We start from the raw sequence: 14,889 nt of genomic DNA, 5'->3' as shown, positions 1-14,889 counted from the left end.
TTCCTTGACAGATGTGTCCAGCATGACTTAGGTAGTTTTCCCTTTTTAACCAAAGTGTCACGGCTGACTCCGTTTTGTTTTATATAATCTATGCGATCTTGACTAGACCGCTGTCGTTTTATTGGTCCTGCTCTCCACAACGATCAGGTACAAAAGCTCTCATGCGGTATGATTCCATTTCTGCAGAAAAAGGAGCGTAAGACTGGAAAGCAACTTTGGTTAAGTAACATGTTATGTCTTTAGTTATTTGCAGTTGAACTCTCTCCCCCCCTCCCCCAAGTGAAGAGCCACGTGTGTTATATTAATTAAGCTACTTAAAATCTAAGATGCACTTCGCCAAACATGAACGCACACCATATTTCCAGGGGCTACCCTGAGAGCGCGTTCACGGAGATGCTGACCTCGCCCAAATCCGGAGACCAAACTGCCGGATCTCCGTAGCTTGAGGCCGACCCGCGCAGGCCTCATCCCATTTCCGGTCTCTTTACCCAGCCCACCTTGAAGCTCCGGATCCTCTCGTTGTCCTTGCTCCACCGGCCTCCCTTTTGCTCAGTACTGCCCCTCTTCTTTGCGGTTGTCTGGCTGTGCGGCTGAAACTTCTTTAGTTTGCGACTCTGTCGTGTAACGCTACACTTTACGGTCGCGGGTACGGACCAAGCCGGCGCCAAGGCCACACCCTCCGGGAACGAGTTCGGGAGAGTGACGTTGAAGCTCGGCGGTGCGGCTAGCGTGGCGTCTGGCCGGCTTTTCCCCAACGCGGAGCAAAGACGGGTCCCGGGAGCTGCGGGGTCGGCGTCCAGGGACGGCTCAGGGAGCTTCTGCAGCGGCGGTGGAAGCGCAGCAGGCGGCTCCGGGACTGGGAGTGGAGCCCCGGTGGGCTTCCCGGGCAGGATGAGCTTGACCCCAAAGGAGCTGTCGAGCCTGCTGAGCATCATCTCTGAGGAGGCGGGCGGCGGCAGCACCTTCGAGGGACTGTCCACCGCCTTCCACCACTACTTCAGTAAGGCCGACCACTTCCGCCTGGGCTCCGTGCTGGTCATGCTGTTGCAGCAGCCGGACCTGCTGCCCAGCGCGGCTCAGCGGCTCACGGCACTCTACCTGCTCTGGGAGATGTACCGCACCGAGCCGCTCGCCGCCAACCCCTTCGCTGCCAGCTTCGCGCACCTGCTCAACCCCGCGCCGCCCGCCCGCGGCGGCCAGGAGCCCGACCGGCCGCCGCTCTCAGGTGCGTCCCGCAGGCGTCTGAAGCCCAGGGTACGTTGTGGATAGTTAGGTTCGTCCGCTTTCCACCTGCAAGTGAAATGAAATCTTTTAAAACGATTTCCTCCGCCTCCAGCTCTGAAGTGTGGAGAAATGGTAGTTTAATTTCAAATTCATGGCACCGAAAATAATCCTCTCAGTAGTACAGGCCTTTAAGTCATGCAGCGCAAACGTGGAGCTAGACATTTTTAATACCTTAAATACAGTTCGTTTTTGTAAAACCCCTCCTAGGAGTGTGACATTGTAACTAATGACACGCTGCATCTCCTGGTTTTAAGTCTCAGACGAGTAAATAGAGGCCATTATTCGGAACCCGAAGTTGTTAGGCGGAAACACATAAAACAGCATTTACAAATTTTGCAGTCACCTTCGCTGGGCTTTTAGGTGGCCTTGGATAATTTGATGGAAGCAGAGGATAGAAGGTAGTTTCAAATTCACGGCCTAGGTCAGAAAACGCATGATTAATGAACATTGCGTAAAATGTGTGTGCAACATATATGAGATCGGATCAGTGGGTCGATGCGAGGCTGCCTTTTTGTTTTTCCTTCTTTTAAAACTCGAGATGCTTAATGAGACTCACAGGAGAGGAGCAAGGCACAGTGGGGATTGTGAGGGTTCCTGGAAGACTTAGACAAGGACCAGTGTAGTGGGGGCGGGGCGGGGGGTAGCAGATAGTTGGAGGTGGGAAACGGCTTGATCTTACAGTATTTAACGCATGGGAAAAAGGGCAAATCACTCCCTAGGTAGGGGCCACTTATACGGGGAGTCAAAAGGTTAAACCGCGGAGGTTTTCATGGCACAGCAAGGCTTCTAAATTTTAAGCTAGCCTGTGATTCTGCTTGGAAACCCTCTGTATCTAGAGCATCTCCTGGTTTGTTGTTTCCTTTGCTGCCCTTGTCTAGGAGGGGAACGTTTGTGGTGGTTGAGATGCCCTAGGGTTTCAGGAAGTTTGAAAGTGCCGGGAAAATGAATGTAACCTGCGTATGCGTGGCCAAAGCCCACCACCGTAAGATGCCCTTAGCAGAGGATGGGGACAAGGTGGGATTTAGGTCACATGGCCCTTTGAATTCTTTAGACAGGTTAGACAAAGGAACTGTGATTTATATGATGTTATTTTCAAATGCTATGATCCAGGTGGTAGACGGCATTGTAAACTCAAATTTGTCAGGGAAGAAATCCATGGATTGGTTATTTTCTCTCTGTGCTTTAGATTTTTCATCTGGAAAAATGCAGTAATTTCTAGGTGGTAGACATGAGGAATAAATGTTACCCATTGTCATCATTACCTTCATTAAATTAGGTAGGGATGGTGCTGAATATACAACATATGGAATATTGGTGCCAAGACTCAGGATATTGTATGCATAGGGTACATCTAATGGGTATGTATGTTGAAGTTTTTCACATGATTTTGATGCAGAGTCAGGGTTGAGAATGTATCTGGAAGTAAATAAGAAGGCTTCCTTGTACTCCTTAAGCTTGCAGTCTGGTTAGGAAGATGTAAAAAACATAGTCACAACACAGTGTGTGGTAAGGGCTGTGCTACGTGTCACATACAAAATGCTTGATAGCATAGAGGAACAACTACCTGAGTGTAAATGAAGAGATTCTCAAAAGGAGTGATGTTTTTGCTGGATATTGATTGGAGATGGGTGGTGGGGGGAAAAGGTATGGCTCTGCCAGGTTTTAAAGAACTGGGTGTATTAGATGTTTTGAAATCTGGAATTGGAGAAGCAAAGAGAATTTGCAGATGGAGTGTAGGGTACATGGATTAGAGAGGAATTCAAGACATGAGTTTAGGAAAGTGGGTCAGGATCAGATTATAAAGGGTTTTATAATGGTGCAGAAGTTTGGGTTTATTTCTGTGTAAACAGTTAAGTAATAGTAGCAGATTTGTATCTAGAAATGTAACTAAATGGTAAGTGGGAGTGTGGACTGTGGGTGGTGGTAGAGGCAGAAGTCAAAACTGGGAGCTGCAGAAACCAGGAAGGCTGTCCTGAATGTGGTTCAGGCAAGAGAAGGGGACATGGAATGGTGATGTGGGAATGGCATCTGGCAACATTGCTTTGGTAGGATAGACAAGGCTTGGTGAGCAATTGAATATGGGACAAAAAGGAAGCAACATTTAGCACTGGGAATTTTGCAGCTGCATTATGTATTGTGAAGCAGGTATGTGAAGTGTATTGCTGATGAGTGTTTCTTTGTCTCTTCAACCTTTACACAGTTGCTGGTAGCAGCAGAGAAGAAAACAATTTTTGAATGTTGCAATTTTTAAATTTGTTTTTGCTTTCAGGAATTGAGGCATGTTCAAAGCAAAGTTCTTAATAATAATAAAAATCTTAAGTTTTGTTGATACTACCACAAATCATAGAATTTCAAATGACATTTAATTAAATTTTAATAAATATATATATTTGGGTAACTGAAACTTAAAATAATTTTGTTTTCAAAATGTGTAAGTTGAGATGGCAAGTAGCAAATGCTAATTTTACCAGATTTGTATTAATTTTTAAAAATAACCACTGGAGAAATCATTATACATCTTTGTTTGCAGGATTTTTACCTCCTATAACTCCACCAGAAAAATTTTTTCTTTCCCAACTAATGCTGGCACCCCCAAGGGAACTCTTTAAAAAGACACCGCGACAGATTGCTTTGATGGATGTTGGAAACATGGGCCAGTCTGTGGACATTAGTGGGCTTCAACTAGCCTTGGCTGGTAAGGAGGAATTGGTGGTTTGGGCATTCTTGTGTAGTAGTATTAAGCCTTCTTTCTTAAGGTACTCCACTTAAAATGAAGGTTTGTGGTTGCGCCAAAGGTTAATATTTTCCATGAGAAACAGAGGTTCAGTTTTATTTGAGTTTTCACTTGAATGGATTGCTTTTCCAATTTAAGAAGAATGCTGGATAAAATTTAGTCTGTTAAAAAACTTAAAAAAATTTTCATCATGTCAGTTCTACTTATATTCAGTGCAATTCCTATCAAAATCCCAACAGTATGTTTTGTAGAAATGGAAAAACGCATCGTAAAATTCATATGGAATCTCAAGGGATGCTGAATAGCCAAACAATGTTCTCTTGGCACCATTGTTGAAAATCATTTGAGCATATATGGGAGTGTTTATTTCTGGCATCTCTGTTTTGTATCACAGTTTATACGTCTGTATTTATTCTATTACCACACTTTTGATTATGGTAGCTTTGTAGTAAGTTTTGAGATAAGTGTAAGACCTCCACTTTGTTCTTCTGTTTCAAGATTGTTTTGGCACTTTGTGTTACATATGAATGGGTGCTCTTGAAACAGAAGCTTGTTCTGATAGAAAATAGGGGGACCTTCTTGAACTGCGTAGTGAGAGAACTTCTCTGATGAGTGAAGAAGAGGCACCTTTTTGCTTGCTTGCTCTGAGCAAAAATACAGATGTTCAGGTCTTACCACTTGAGAATGATTCATTAGGGGAATTCCAGTATATAGCCAGATTTGTGACCTTTGACCTTGTGATTAAATGAGCAATATTAATTTTGACTGCCCCACACTTAGACTAAACACACCTGTGATATTTCTCTGCTTATAAAAGGTGACATCTTTCAGTAAACTACTTTTTCCTTGCACCATTCTGAATCTCACTTTTTAACTACTGGATATTAATAATATAACAATGGTTATTTTTTTGAAAGCAAGGGAAATTGTTTTAAGACTTCTAAAATTAAAGGTACACAGAAGTACTTATTAGTCACTGGTGCCACATATGATCTGATTAACAGAAATAAAATGATAATTTCCATAACCAAAGATAGTATGAAAATGGGGTACAGAAGTGATAGACAATTTCAATCACCTGAACTTTTAGAAGCGGTATGTATTTTGAGGGTTCTAACTTTGTATTCCATAAAGTGAGAATCAAATCTGACTCCTCAAACTTGTGATGGCTTGAGTCAGCCTGTGAGAAAGTTTTAAAGCATGTCAAACTCAGAAAGGAATATGTGACTAGAATTAGGATTGAGAAGGTTGGCAGAGTGGCTAAGTTTGCTGCTTGCTGTCCCCTACCCAAATTGAAGATACTGTAAGCCATTCATTACACAACTGCAAAAAAAAAGTGCAAGGTCACCTATCTTCTCTGACGCTAGCGACACACATCATCTTTGCAGAGGCCTGAAATATACGTCTCACAGTGAGATCCATGGACCAAAGGTGTGGTATAAATAAGCACAACACATTTTCTTTATCCATTCATCCACCGGTGGACATTTAGGATACTTCCATAACTTGGCTATTATAAATAATGCTGCAGTGAATATAGGGGTGCATATATCTTTTGAATTACTGTTTTTTCCTCTTTGGATAAATACCCAGAAGTGGAATTGCTGGATTATATGGTGGTTCTATTTTTAACTTTTGAGGAGCCTCTATATTGTTTACCATAGTAGATGTAGCAGTTTACAGTCCCACCAACAGTGCATGCGGGTTCCCTTTTCTCTACATCCTTACCAGCATTATTGTCTGTCTTTTTGATGATGGCTATTCTGATTAGTGTGAGGTGACATCTCATTTCAGTTTTGATTGGCATTTCTCTGATTACTGATGTGGAACATCTATTCACGGCCATCAGTTTGTCGTCTTTGGAAAAATGTCTATTCAGATCTTTTGCCCAATTTTTGGTTGGATTGGTTTTTGATATTGAGTTTTAAGTATATATTCCAAATAATAAAATACCAAGTTCTTTACGTGCTCTACTGTTGATGGACATAATGTTGCTATGAACATTTTTGTATATTCTCCTGGTGTGCATGTGAAAGAGTTTCTTCTGGATGAAAAGATAAGTGTGATGTAAAAGACTTTAATGGCAAAGTGGTTTCCAAAGTTGTGCCACTTTTTATTCCTATTATCAGTCTGCCAGTAACCCTACAACTTCCTCTGCATTTGATAATGTCAGGTTTGTTAATTTTCCCCAGTCGAGTGGGTGTGTAATAGTATCTTATGTTTTAACTGATTTTCCCCAGGTTTCTAATGGGATTGAACATTTTTTGTCAAATGTTTAGTGCCCCCTTAAGCTTTTGTTTTTTAAAAATAAAATGCTTGTTGAAGTCATTAGCCCATTTTTTCCTATTTATAAAAATTTATTTGTAGGAGTTTTGAAAAAAATATATACATATTCTGAATCTGGCCCTTTGCTTATGTGTTGCAGATAGCTTTTCCCAGTTAGTAGCTTGTCTCTTTCACTTTCCTCACGGTGCCCTAAATTTTAAAATGTCTCCTTTTTTAACCTTTTCAGAACGCCAGTCTGAATTGCCAACCCAAAGTAAGGCTAGCTTCCCTAGTATTCTCAGTGACCCAGACCCGGATTCTTCTAATTCTGGATTTGACAGCTCAGTTGCCTCTCAGATCACGGAAGCATTAGTCAGTGGACCAAAGCCGCCTATTGAAAGTAAGTATATAGTTTATACTCTTGATTTTATTTTATCGGCTTGCCTGTCAGATCACGGAAGCATTAGTCAGTGGACCAAAGCCACCTGTTGAAAGTAAGTACATAGTTTATACCCTTGATTTTATTTTATTGGCATCCCCTGAGATGGTTTTCTGAAACACTGTTATTTTCATTGCTTCCTAAACTAGAATTTAATGAGAAATTTCTTAGTATAGTGCCTGGAACATAGTGGAAATGCTTGGTAAAGGCTACCTTCTTTAATAAAATTATATGCCAAATTTTTTATCACATATCTGTCATCAGCATATCTGAAGATGTAAATTGTCTGATTTTACTGAAATGAGTCTATTTTTGTAGCTTATTAGCTGTTTTATACCTCTTTATTAATTTAATCACTATCATTCTTCATTGTAAAGTTTTACTAATCTTATAGCTCTTAATTTACCTTAATTCATTTTTTTTATTATTCTTTTATTCTTCAAATACATTTGTTTCCATTTTCCCGCCATCACTTTCCCCTGCCCCACCCACCCCCACCTCCCACCCTCAATCCTTCCCTACTTTGGCTTTGTCTGCAGGTCTTTTATACATATTCCTTGATTTGATCCTTTCCCTTTTCCCGTTACCTGCCACCCCCCCCACCCCCCGCCTTCCCCTCTGGTAACTGACATTTTTTTTTCTTTCAATTTTGCTGGTTATATTTTTCTTGCTTGTTTGTTTTTGTTGATTAGGTTCCACTTATAGGTGAGATCATATGGTATTTGTCTTTCACCGCCTGGCTTATTTCACTTAGCATAATGCTCTCCACTTCCATCCATGCTGCTGCGAAGGGCAGTAGCTCTTTTTTTCTTTCTGCTGCGTAGTACTCCATTGTGTAAATGTACCATAGTTTTTTGATCCACTCATCTACTGATGGGCACTTAGGTTGCTTCCAGCACTTGGCTATTGTAAATTGTGCTGCCATTTACCTAATTTACACAAAACATCTATTGAACGTGAAATATTATAGCTGCATCTTTTTGGTTTTATAGGCTTCTATGTGGTTTTAATAATGGCCTTTCTGCTTAGGGATAAGAACATGTTCTCCAGATTACAGTATCCACATGAGATTAAAACTTACTTTTTATGCCATTTACAGTAAATCTTTGGCATAAATGGATTTAGTATTTAAGTCTCAGCTGGTCACAAGTGTGCCTGAAGGTCCAAGGCACATACTCACTCAGGTGCAGTTTTGACTGCATGGGCTGCCAGAGAGGTGTGTGAAAAGCAAATCTATCAGACAGTAATTGAGTAAACAAATACCCAGCATCTTTACCTCATGGAAATTTGATCATATTTTGTTGGCCAGAAAGCTCATTTAGTTTTAAGTAAAAATAAAAGACACATTTTTCATTTTCACCAATTACTTTATTGAACAGTGTATTCATTGTTTTGTTCCACTGCCTTCAGGCAACTTCGTAACTCCATCTTCCCAAAACTTATCTTTTTGAGTAAAAAAGAACTGTTCAGGTGCCTTTTGCAGTCCTCCAGGAATTGAAATTTTTTTAATTAAGAGAATTTTGTAAAGACTGAAAGAAATGGAAACCTGAAGGTGCAATGTCTGGTGAATATGATGGATGAACCAGAACTTCCCAGCCAAACTCTTAACAGTTTTTGCCAGGTCATCAAAGAAATATGTGGTCTTGCATTACCCTGATGGAAAATTATGTGTTTTCTTTTGACTAAATCTGGATTGTTTTTCCTTGAGTGCTGCTTTCATTTGGTCTAACTAGGAGCAGTAATCATTTGGTTTTCCAGAAGGAGCTCATAATAGAAGACTCCCTTCCAATTCTATGATATATACAACATCACCTTCTTTGAAGACTGGCCTTTGGTGTGGTTAGTGGTGGTTCATTTTGCTTGCCCCATGATCTCTTCTGTTCCATGTTATTATAAAATACCCACTTTTCATTGCCCATCACAATTTGTTTTCAAAATGGAATGCTTTCACCCTGGCTGGTGTGTTTCAGTGGATTGTGTGCCTGGTTTGATTTCTGGTCAGGGCACATGCCAGGCCAGGCCCCCAGTGAGGGGTCCATGAGAGGAGAGGCAACCACACATCGACACACATCGATGTTTCTCTCCCTCTCTCTCCCTCCCTTCCCATCTCTGTGAAGATAAATAAATAAAGTCTTTAAAAACAACGTTTTTGTTATGTTTAAGTAGGGAATTGCTTGTGGAAATATGGTCAAGGTTTTTTTTCATTTAACTTATGTGAGACCCGAACATCAAAATGATTAACATAACCAAGCTGGTGCAAATGATTTTCAGTGCTTGTTGGAAATTTTGAGTATGTCTGCATAGTGTAATATTAATTGTTCTTAATTACTGTCTCAATTTGATTGCTGTCAACTTCATCTGGTCCACCTGATTGGAATGTCAGTCAAGGGAGAAAGCTCCAGCACGAAACTTTGCAAATCACTTTTGACACATTTGATCAGTCACAGCACCTTCTCAATATACTGCACAAATCTTTTCTTTTGCATTTCCGTTGCATTTTTACCTTTCTTGAAATAGGAAAACATAATATGCTGAAAATGTTGCTTATTTTCTTTCATCTTCAATATTAAAGTGGCTACACAAAAATTCACCAATTTTGATGTTTCTTTAAATGCATACTGATGATGACATCTGTCACAATATAGCAAAATTGTTTCAAATTAAATTAAGACAACAAAGCTCTACTAGAGCCAGCTTACAGGGAAACCAGACAAACTTTTTGGCCAACCAAGTAGTGCTTCTCACGAAGAGATTCAGGTACTAGTTCTGGTGATATATAGTTTGAACTAAGGTGATTAATTCTTAGCTAGAAAACAGAGATTTTCAATAAAGTAGAGTATAATCTCAAATTTGGTAGGGGCTAGGATCTATGATAGAAACAAAACATCTTGGGCCTTATCTGGAAACCAGAGGTGTGAAACTTGTTCAGAAGTCCAAGCCAGCATTTACTTCAGTGGATTTCTAACTTAGGGATCAGTCTTGTTTTATGAAATAGGTGTTGTGTCTTTTCCTGTTGTACTTTAACTGTTTTATGGAAATGAATATGGTATTTGTGAATTTATGGAAGTCTTCAGATTCATTTGAAAATGTCAAGTCTACCATACTTTTTTCCTCCCTGACTTTTCATCTCCAGTCATTTGCCACTTCAAGGTTGTAAGATGCAGAGATATAACTACAACTCATAGTGGTCTCTGAATAAAATAGTGGTAACTAAGAATAGGATGAGTGAGATCAAATAGTATTTCGTTTTTCCCATTGAAAGACTTTTACCAATATAGTAGGTTATGTCCTTTTGCTGTTGAGTGGTAATCATGCTTGAATGGAAAGTTGTCAGGTCATGGCAATACATTGCTCTCCTCTCTCTAAAATACATAGATTTGGTCTTTGGCATAGTAATGTTATATTAGTGTTTCACTTTCTTCTTTGTATTATGAATAAAACCCTGACTTTCTATATCCCTTCTGTTTCTGGTTTTGAAGTCTCAGTTTTATTCTGTTATCCTTATTATAAAAGGGTGATAGTGTAATTCATTAAGTCTAACGTATGAGATGTATACAGATGTTTACAGGTGTTGGCTTCCTGACAAAAGCAGTCACATGTTACTATGCTCCTTTACAGGCCATTTTCGGCCAGAGTTTATTCGTCCACCACCTCCACTCCACATTTGTGAGGATGAGCTGGCATGGCTAAATCCAACAGAGCCTGACCATTCAATTCAGTGGGATAAATCAATGTGTGTTAAGAATAGCACAGGTGTAGAGATCAAGCGAATAATGGCCAAAGCCTTCAAAAGCCCCTTATCTTCTCCTCAACAAACACAGGTAAACCTTTTCTTTAATCCCTCAAGCATTTATTTCTGTTTTTCATAACATCATAAATGACCAATAAAATGATATTCTCAACATGAACCAGTAGTAGGCAGTTTTTGGGGATCCAGAATCTTTGGATCCCTGTAGTTCTTTTCTGCCGCTCCCACTGTGGTGGGGCAAGAACTCTGAGGACTAAACACATACCAACATTTGTTTGGGATCATTGTGACTCTGGGAGGAGGGATGGGATGGGTCTCACTTTTTTGGTACTTTGCTCCTGTTCTCTGCCAGCTAGACAAGTTACGTACTGTCACATTGAAACTGGACAGTAACTCTTCCTGAGGGTAAGTGGGTTTACTAACATTTTGGAAGAGGAAAAAGGCTCAGGTAAGGTAAATGAGCCCCCCTGTTGCCCAATTAGAAGACTCCCCTTGGGGGAAAGACAAGGACAGCCTGTGGGTAGTTTCTGGTTGGTGAGGTATATTCAGATTGCATGCTTTCACATTAGAACTTGTCATAAGATGTTGACCATCTCCAGTGCAGTTTATCACCAAAAATACTATTTTCAAAGTCAATAGTTGTTTGTAGTTCACTTTACTTAGTAGACCATGCTGAAACATATTCCACTGTTGTACATATAAGTAGATAGGGAAAGAACATAGAATTTTTTAAAGAAAAAGCAATTATTTGGCAGGAAAAAATTGTTTTAGAGGATATCTCTTCCAATTGCACAGTGTGAATGCAACTTGAACCATAAATACTGCAAATGGATGGGCTGTAGGACAGATCTCCCTCTTCCCATCCTAGTTCCTTCTTAGGAATTTCTCTTCCCCACCTGGAGCTGGGCTCTGCTCTTGTTTTAGATGCTCCTCAGTTCCGTAAGGTCTGTGCTTTTTGGGAGAACTAGTTGGTAATTAAAATTATTTTTGGTTATAATAGATGACAGAAAAACCCACAAAGGACTTAAGGACAATGTAACAATCTATACAGTATTTTATTCAACTGAACAATATTGAGTCTGGTTTAATGCCTGGGAAGAATCACTGGCGTATTTATAAACTATCTTAAAAGTGTTTATACTTTAGTATCTTTATAATGCAAATGTAAATTGAAAAATATCAAGTTGTTATGAACATGGCTTTCAGGGAAGAAAGTTATGAAGTTGGTTCAATGCAGGTAATTTTAGTTTTTTGTGTAAAATAAAAATTTTTGTATGCAGGAAACAGAATGTGCACTTTGACTAAAGAACTCCTTTCTGTTTTTAAAAATCTGATTGTGTTTAGCTCCTTGGTGAGTTGGAAAAAGACCCCAAACTTGTTTATCATATTGGCCTCACTCCAGCCAAACTTCCTGACCTAGTGGAAAACAACCCTCTAGTAGCCATAGAAATGTTGCTGAAGTTAATGCAGTCAAGCCAGATCACCGAGTATTTTTCAGTCCTGGTCAATATGGATATGTCTTTACATTCCATGGAAGTTGTAAATCGGTAAGTTCCTACACTTGACTGGGGGTATGTAGATCCTGGTTACATGACCAGGAGGGAGAACTAGCCAACAATTTTTTCTGATCTTGTTAGCCTGAGACAACCCATTAAATATGAGCTTTAGGGGTTCACAGGAAAAGAACCCAGAAAGTAGGATTTCAAATATTTAGCATTAATAGACATAATTAATTGCTGAAGTTTATTTCTGTATATAATTGTATATTCTCTACCTCTACACAAATAGATGTTGCATTATTTTTTGTTAGTGACTAACAGCTATATTGTGGCAAAGTATGGGTTTTAAGACCTGCAAGAATTCTGGGAACGTCACCCTAGAAGTCCTTGCTCTGTTTTCCCACCCTCTTGACTCTTCTTACTCTGTTGTCATTAACTATCAGAGAAATGTAACGCATTCCCTTTCTGATACTCTCTGTACAGTGTCTTCCCATTTTATACTATTTTCCTTAAAAAAGTTTTAGGTAAATTATAGATTTACTAGGCTTGTGGGGGTTAGCTTGCTAGCCTACTATTTAATGAAGCTGTTTATATATAGAGTAGCCATATGCACAGGTTTGTTTGAGTAGTCCCAATTTAGGCTTCCCTTGTCCTTCTTTCATGTGGTGTCCTGTCTGGGGTGCTAAATTATATTTATATGGTCTTCCTGCTACGTGGGGAAATCCACTCTGAGGGCCAAGCAACTGAACTTCAATTAGAGCAAATTTTCTGACACCTGTTAATTTTTAGGATTTTTTAAAACCTCCTTGCAGTTGTACTAGAGAATATGTCATTTTAAGTTGATCAGCTGGTGAAAAAAGCCTAGGTGAAGACAGGGGACTCCAAACATGAGAGAGTGCATCCTTTTCTGGGTGGGAAAAGCAGGATAAGGTTTTCAACATTTTTGTCAGCGGCAAAACTGGTTAGCTGCTTCTTTAAAACATGCTACTTCATTTCTGCCTTCTCCTTGTTCAAGACTTTCCCCTACTGTTAAGACTCACTCTTCTTTTAGGTGCTGCATTCTGTCAAGTTTTTTGGGTTGACAAAGCTCTGATCACTCTGAGAGCTCACTTCTTCCCCTTCACCACATTCTTGTAGGAGTTATTGTCTACCAGACATTTGGCACTTGGTCCAAGAATAACTACGTCTTCCTATCAATAATTTCAAGGACAAGATCTGCTCTTTGTGCTCTACCCCCCAAATCATAGAGCATCACCCATAAGTGTGGAACATCTTGTGACTGCAGCAGCCTATGGCAGTGTTAACTTGGAATAGTAGTTTGTCAGTGCCTTATGGGATAAAGTTCTACACTCAAGAAAGTTTAGTTTCTTCTGGAAATTCATACTGTATAGTTAGCACGCATACTTTTATATGAACATGGAATCCCCACTTAATTTTTTCATTTTTCCTTAAATCATCCCATTGAATCCTTTGAAAAATACCAGCCTCCCCTTTTGAGACTCTAAACTGATCTGCTGCCATGCCATGCCTTTTGCTAACTTCCAGCCAGGTCTTGCCCACTGTGCTAATCCCTGATTCCAAGCTTTACTCACATCCTGTACTTCTCCACTGAGCTGTCAATTTAAGTAATTTGCTCTTTTAAGATTTTTCCCAACTCTTTTCACACATTACTTTTTGCAAGTGCCTCATTTTAGCATTTAGTTAGTAAACTTACACCCCCTTCAGACACACTGCTTTGCATAGCACCTAACATATAATCACGGTTTAGTAAATGAATAGTCATTACCAAGGCTATTAGAGCTTGGAACATAACAATTATATGATTCAGCTAAGAACACACTGGGTCATTGTGCTCAAAGAATTGGCATAGACAAAAAATGGACGTACCATTTATTAACAAATGGGTGTGGCTCTTAGGTTTATTTGCATTAGGTATATTTAAAACTAGATAATTGGTCATATATCAGAAATTTGCACTAAATGAGCAAGGGAAACTTCCTATTTTATGGTTAACAATGTTTTTTAATGTTAGCAAATATAATGAACAGCCCTAATCTTCTAACTTCATGAAACAGACTGACTACAGCTGTTGATCTACCTCCGGAATTTATTCACCTTTATATATCAAATTGCATCTCTACCTGTGAACAAATTAAGGATAAATATATGCAGGTAAGTAATAGAAATTTTAGTAAATTTTATAAATACCTGCCAAGAAAATGGGCACATGAATTTTTTTTTTTCCTTCCAGAATCGTTTGGTGCGTCTTGTGTGTGTCTTTCTCCAATCCTTGATCCGTAACAAAATTATTAACGTTCAGGACTTGTTTATAGAAGTGCAGGCATTCTGTATTGAGTTCAGCAGGATACGAGAAGCTGCTGGCCTTTTCCGGTTGTTGAAGACATTGGATACTGGGGAAACACCTTCTGAGACCAAAATGTCGAAATAATATCCCATCAGAACCACCCCATTCATTGTTCAGCTGTACTGTGATTTAATTTTTAAAACTGTTAAAACCCTGAGTGAATTTTTTGGTGTAATAGATATAAACAACACTTGAGCTACTTAAAAGAGTTTTACTTTTCTTTACAAGAATTTTTGGTAAGAATTTGCTGCTGTAGTTTTCAGGGTCCTCCCCGCCCCTTGAGATGTTCATTAGTTCTTTTGTTATTAGTCTTAGATAGCCATTTTTTGTTTTAAGGAGAAACAGTCAGTGCTTTGGAAAGTAATACCATCGCTGAGGATCTGTCATGTAAAACTGCTTTGTGAATAGACTCTGCACTCTGGTTTGTGGTGGGGCAGGCACACTGAGAAGTAGGAGAGCAATAGGGCATTGTGTGGGCTGTCATCACTCATTTAACTTTGGACAACAGTGCCTTACATTAAAGTTCTTTTTTATAGATTCTGTATTATCTGAATG

General features: G+C 39.5%; 1 protein-coding gene across 1 annotated transcript; it reads left to right on the top strand.

Annotated features, from left to right (window-relative positions):
* The first annotated feature begins 678 nt into the window (after positions 1-678).
* Positions 679-14,540, top strand: CNOT11 (CCR4-NOT transcription complex subunit 11). Its single transcript, XM_054578024.1, has 7 exons — positions 679-1,225; positions 3,815-3,979; positions 6,531-6,683; positions 10,341-10,543; positions 11,815-12,017; positions 14,045-14,141; positions 14,221-14,540. The coding sequence occupies exons 1-7, from the start codon at positions 892-894 to the stop codon at positions 14,416-14,418; spliced, it is 1,353 nt and encodes a 450-aa protein (XP_054433999.1). The 5' UTR covers positions 679-891; the 3' UTR covers positions 14,419-14,540.
* Positions 14,541-14,889: the final 349 nt, after the last annotated feature.

Source organism: Pteronotus mesoamericanus, unplaced genomic scaffold, assembly GCF_021234165.1.
Source record: "Pteronotus mesoamericanus isolate MK-2021 breed Mesoamerican mustached bat unplaced genomic scaffold, CSHL_Meso_final contig_48, whole genome shotgun sequence".
Taxonomy (NCBI): Eukaryota; Metazoa; Chordata; class Mammalia; order Chiroptera; family Mormoopidae; genus Pteronotus; species Pteronotus mesoamericanus.
This window is presented reverse-complemented; position numbering and strand designations above follow the sequence as displayed.